At 53.4% G+C, this 5675-nt stretch overlaps 2 protein-coding genes across 3 annotated transcripts; both read right to left on the bottom strand.

Moving 5' to 3' along the window:
* Positions 1-1060: 1060 nt before the first annotated feature.
* Positions 1061-2162, bottom strand: LOC146752745 (protein MANBAL-like). The gene is made up of 2 exons (XM_085531482.1): positions 1857-2162; positions 1061-1418 (listed from the first exon to the last, which is right to left on the bottom strand). Exons 1-2 carry the CDS (start codon positions 2073-2075, stop codon positions 1311-1313), a joined length of 327 nt encoding a protein of 108 aa, XP_085387608.1. The 5' UTR covers positions 2076-2162; the 3' UTR covers positions 1061-1310.
* A 1133-nt stretch (positions 2163-3295) lies between these two features.
* LOC146752744 (uncharacterized) lies at positions 3296-5226 on the bottom strand. Of its 2 annotated transcripts, none has more exons than XR_014940421.1 (2): positions 4671-5226; positions 3296-3389 (listed from the first exon to the last, which is right to left on the bottom strand). XR_014940421.1 is itself a non-coding variant. In XM_085531361.1 (2 exons), the coding sequence occupies exon 1, from the start codon at positions 4194-4196 to the stop codon at positions 3840-3842; it is 357 nt and encodes a 118-aa protein (XP_085387487.1). In that variant the 5' UTR covers positions 4197-5224; the 3' UTR covers positions 3296-3389; positions 3502-3839. The 2 variants fall into 2 exon arrangements, 1 of the variants encoding a protein (XP_085387487.1); XM_085531361.1 differs by having other exon boundaries at positions 3502-5224.
* Between the last annotated feature and the right edge of the window lie 449 nt (positions 5227-5675).

Genomic DNA, 5675 nt, shown 5'->3' with positions numbered 1-5675 from the left:
TGTGTGGCTTTCCAAGGAAAGTGAGTTGGCTACCTTTCCAAAGGCTGTAATCAGTGCACGGGGAGCTGCGAGGCTCTGCAGAAACAGAGCAACAACTCAGGTTGTAGATTGGTGCTGCTGAGAAGTGAACACTGCTTCCTTCTGCTGTTCGAACCAAGGTAGTCTCCAAAGCCTGAAGCCTCTAAAACGAAGCTCATCTGTACCTGAACCTAAGCATCATTCCTAAGAAATGGAGATTGTCTCTTTTGTTTATTGTCATGTGAATTCATCACATGCACAGGGAATCATGGGGACAGTGCATATACAGAGAAAATAAGAAATAGAGCATACAAACAACCTGAACACAAACAAGTTTGTCAGTTCCATCGCATTAATTGGAGGAATGAGGGCCAGAAACCCCACATCAAACAAAGCGGTCATCATTCCCAAAGAACAAGCACAAGATATACAGTATCTCAACTAAATTCATTGAGGGAAATGATGGGTAGTGATGGCTGCAAAGAGAACAGAGGAGTAACGGAGAATCAGCACCAGCAATTGCAGGCTCTGCCTCACTGTAGACCACATCACTGAGGTCCAATTTTAACTAAAGGGAAGGTGGCATCATAGTCTCCTGTCTCACATGAAAACTTCACCTAAAGCTTCAGCTGTACAACCTCAAAGAGCAAGTGTGGAAGCCAGTACTGGAAACAGCCAGTAAACACAAAACCCTCCGAGTCCAACATGCAGCTGGGCTTCCCAGTACAAACAGCAACAGACAGTGCATCAGAACCCAGAAAAAGCCAAAGGGCTTGAGAAAAACTCAAGGTGCAGGGACACCTTTCTTCCTTCCACGCTGCTTTTGTTTCTCTCAGCCCTCACAGAGCAGGGGATGCTCACAGTCCGTCGCCAGCAGTTCCAGATGGGCTGAAAGGCCACCAGTTGGGAACACCAAAACGGAAACATGGGACAAGCAGCTCCATTTCCAGGAGGGATGTGAAGCCAACCACTTCATGACCCTGCGATTACCAGCCCGAGCCAGGAATGTTTTGAGCAGCTATTGAAAGAGGCAGCACCACTATTCAAATGTTTGTTTCGCTTTTATTTGCAACAAAGAGAAGCTAAATGCATCCAAAATACATTTCAATATGAAATCAAATAGGAGGGATACTGGTAATGACTAAAACTTCCTTAGTTCCTCTCCGCAGTCCACGAAAGGGAAAGCATGGCCAGGCCTGAAAACCAGACCACGCAGTGTGTGTCCTTTGGTGCACCTCTGAGGATGCAATCCAGGCGATTCTGCTGTCCTTTGTGCCTTCCTGCTCAAGCCCTTATCGTTTCTTTTTGCTTTCCTTCTTGGCTTTCTTGCTCAGCTGAGCAGCACTTGCCTTGGGTTTCTTCACTGTCTCCCAAGTCTGAGACTCAAAACCCTCCGAGTCCTGCAAGAAGCAATTGGGAAACAGTCAGGGAGCTTTCTTACAACTGGCTGACAGCTGCTTTGGGAGAAAAAGTCACCTGACCGAGCAGCTTTGGGGGCCAGCACTGGAAACCGCCTTCCTGACCTCAAGGCACATTAGAAACTCCACCTCTGTCTAGTTCCCAAAAATCCCATGCAAACCAGAGCCTAAAGTCCTCTCTAGCAAGGCGGTCTGTGCTGGGAGGGTGGACCCTCTGCCTGGCAGCTCATAGGGCGCAGCAGCAGCTGCAGGATAGGATGAGCTGGCAGCTCAAGGCTGCTGGCGTGCGGAAGGAAGGACAGAACCAAGTGCGGCACTCTCAGCAGTGCCGGGGCACACTGCCGTAGGCAACAGCTACAGACGGTTCCCTCCCAGCCGACTGCCTGAGCATTCCTATCAATCTCACACAGCGCTACTTACTGCCTTTGGGGACTTGGAAACTGGCAGGATGATGGCCAGCACACACAGGAGCTGGAAAAGGTCTCCAAACAAGAGTCCGTAGTGCAGCATGTTCTCCAATATCGTGGGCTCAGGGATCTCAGGTGGTGAGAAATGCAGTTCAACAGCCATAGCACAGACAGCTGCTGCTCCACTGCTCTCACAGAGGCTGCCTGCAGTGAGTGGGGAAAAAGGCATCATTAGTCTCAGGCAATGTGATGGGGTTACTTCCTGCTAGCAAACATTTCCAGGCTGATTAAGAGAGGTGCTGGGAAGATATCCAGGGCCTACTGATGCGAGAACAAAGAGGGACAGCAAACTTGCATTTCAGTTGCCTTTGCCCGCCTGCCTACGAAAAGAGCCCTCAGCCTTCAGTACTGCTGCACTTGCAGGTGGGGGGGAGTGAGGGTGACGGAACACTGGAACAGGCTGCCCAGGGAGGTGGTGGAGTCTCCTTCTCTGGAGATATTCAAGACCCGCCTGGACGCCGAGCTGTGTGATGTGGTATATGGAGCCTGCTTTGGCAGAGGGGTTGGACTCGATGATCTCTAGAGGTCCCTTCTAGCCCCTACAATTCTGTGATTCTGTGATTCTGGGAGGGACGTGAAGCCGACCACTTCATGGCCCTGCAATTGCCAGCCCGAGCCAGGCACTGTATTGAGCAGCTACTGAAAGAGGCAGCAACACTTATCAAATGTTTGTTTCGCTTTTATTTACAACAAAGAGAAGCCAAATGCATCCAAAATACATTTCAATATGAAACCAAAAAGGCGGGATACTGGTATTGATTAAAGACACAGCTTCCTTAGTTCCCCTCTGGAGTCCATGAAAGGGAAAGCATGGCCAGGCCTGAAAACCGTACCACACAGTGTGTGTCCTTTGGTGCAACTGTGAGGACGCAATCCAGGCGATTCTGCTGTCCTTTGTGCCTTCCTGCTCAAGCCCTTATCGTTTCTTTTTGCTTTCCTTCTTGGCTTTCTTGCTCAGCTGAGCAGCACTTGCCTTGGGTTTCTTCACTGTCTCCCAAGTCTGATACTCAAAACCCTCCGAGTCCTGCAAGAATCAATTGGGAAACAGTCAGGGAGCTTTCAAACAACTGAAAGGGAAGAGAAACAAGAGAGGATGGGTGGGTGTCAATAAGGGAAAAGCTTAACAGGCAAGAATAAACCTATCCATGAGCTCCAGCACACACGCGTGACCACTGCCTTGATACTAACAGGAACGTTATTCTAGCCATTAAAGTTACCCATGTTCACGTACCTGGTTGTAGACGTGTTCGTGGCCTTGCTGCTGCTGTGCTCTACAGCGCCAGCCACAGAAATAAAGAGTGCAGAAAGCTGATCTGTTGAAGACAGAGGAGTGAGCTTTGCTTAACCAACACTGCTTCAGCACACGCTTACAGTAAGGCACACCTACCTTACAACGGCCACGCAGGAAGCTCCAGACACAGCTCCGGACTGTTTCCATGAAGCCCAATTGCATTTCACAGCCACTCACGCTCTGCTCCTCGACAATCTGCAACAGAGAAGTCACAAGATGCAAATCCCATCCCTCTGAGATGTCACAGACCTCTGCACTCATGAAGCAGCACTCATGTCATTGGGTGAGAAAGCAGACGTGTGCTTACCGAGTGAGCGCTGTTTGCTGCCATCTGCTGGTAGGACCCCACCTAACTCTAAGTACGAACAGTAACCTATGCCTAACTCTAAAACAGGAACAGAAACCTACACCTAACACTAAAACATGAACAGTAACCTACAACTAGCTCTAAAACAGGAACAATCATCTACTAACACTAAAACGTGAACAATAACCTACTCCTAACTAAAAAACGCAAACAATAACCTACTCCTAAAACTACAACTAAACTTAACACTAAAATCCACAATAGAAATAGGGTTAGGACGGAACCGGGGGCCCGCAGAGGTCTCAAAGGAGGAGCTGATGTTAAATGAAGCCACCCGGCTAATGCCGGGGGCGGGGGCCGCGCAGGCGGTAAGGAGCCCAGCGCCTGGACCAGTGATGGCGGAGCTGAGATGGTAAGGATGTGGGGCCTGGCACGGTGGTGTGGTGCCAGGCCAGCTGTGCCACGGGCGGATCCACCTCCATGGGTTCATCTGGAGGTGGATCCACCTCCATGGGCTCCACGGAGGTGGTCATGCAGCTGGTCCAGGCGCGATGGGAACGGGCTCGCTTGCCTGTCTGCCACCTGATGGTCATGGCGGGCCCCCTCCTCCTCCTCTTTGACCCTGCGGTCCCCGGCTCCATCTTCCCACCTAAATCATGGGAATCCTCCAGCCTTGCTCTCTTGGCTTCCGGCATGGCTGTCAACGTCCAGAGCTCTCAGAGGCGAGTGCGTTGCGTGGGGCAACGGTGACCAAGGTGACCAAGGTGACATGGCCGGGGTTCTAACATGGCGGCCGCACTGCTGGCACTGCTGGCACTGGCATGGGACACACCAGCTCTGCTCTCCATGCTCCAATCCTGAGCCTCTCCTTGTAACACCTCTGACTCCATTTGCATCCACTCACTCTCATTACATCCCACATCCGCACACCGTGCTGGAACACACACGGGGCCACGCTGCCTCACCGACCCTCAGTGGGGACCCACAGCCGTACAGCACCATCAGCACAGCAGAACCGGGCCGTGCTCCTGATGCTGCCGCTTGTCCAACCTCCCTCTCGCTGCCCCCATTCTGCTCAGGCAGCCGGTCCCAGCAACAAACACCAGCACAGAACTGCAGCCCCGACTCGTCCCGCTCACTGACAGCCAGAGCAAGGACATGTTACACACCTTCCTTCAGCTCCGATCACCTTCCCGGCGCCACCATGCCGCCATGGCCTGGAACTGCTCCCGCCGGCACCAAGCACTTCCTGCCCCTCCATCCCCCGCTCCTCCTTTCCCTTCACTTTCCATCCGCACTCAGGACACAGATCTCAATGGAGGTGGCTGCAGAACATCATCAGTGCAGGCAATCAATGGCTCGTGCTGCGCTTCACTGCCTTGTGCTCCTCACTGACTGCTCTGTTTTGCCCTTTCCTAACCCTGCAGGATCAGGATGGCCCGGCTGGCTTTACTGCAGAGCCTCATCATCTGAGTCTGAAGCCTTGGGGGAAAAGCTCAGCAGCTGCCGAGGGAAGATTTCATGCCGTGTCCTGCACACAGCCCAGCCCTCCCTGCTCTGCGCTCCTGGCATCCCCTGCAGCCCCTGTGCTGTGACCAACACGATTTGTGCTCGGACCCAACGCCCTCCCTGCTGCCGGCCCTCCCCCATGCCCATGTGCTGCACCCACAGCGGCTGCCCCAGCCCCACAGCCCCGCAGCCTCCTGCAGGCAGCACAGCCCCGGGCACCGGGCTCGGCCCCAGCCCCGAGGTGCTGCTGCACAGGCTGAGCCCAGACCCACAGCTGAGATGCAATGACCACTCATCAATCTTTGGCTTCCCTCCTTCACATCCAGGTCCTTTGCTGCACACAGCCCAACAATCCTCTCTTTCACCTCCGGCAGTGCTGCTTGCTGCCATACAGGCAGCAGGAGGCAGTGCCTTGTAGCTCATTGTACCGAGTCCACTGTGCAGGCTGGTGGAAGAAGGAAGACGCCAAGGCGCCAATTGAAAATGGCCACCAGACACTCCTGGCATCCAGCCTCTCCTCTTTGGGCTCTGGCTCAGCAACGTGCCCTCGCAGCACCCTGGCACTAAACACGCAGCGCTGCCCATCGCGTGCTTGAAGCCATTGGAGCTGAAGCAGCGCCGCGCGGCTCAGGACCCTCCCGGCTCACGGCTCAGCTCTGTGCCTA

Source organism: Coturnix japonica, unplaced genomic scaffold (assembly GCF_054131305.1).
Source record: "Coturnix japonica strain WE unplaced genomic scaffold, WE-NBRP24 Scf042, whole genome shotgun sequence".
NCBI lineage: Eukaryota > Metazoa > Chordata > Aves > Galliformes > Phasianidae > Coturnix > Coturnix japonica.
The sequence above is the reverse complement of the archived record's forward strand: the minus strand, read 5'-3'. Positions and strand labels throughout refer to the sequence as shown.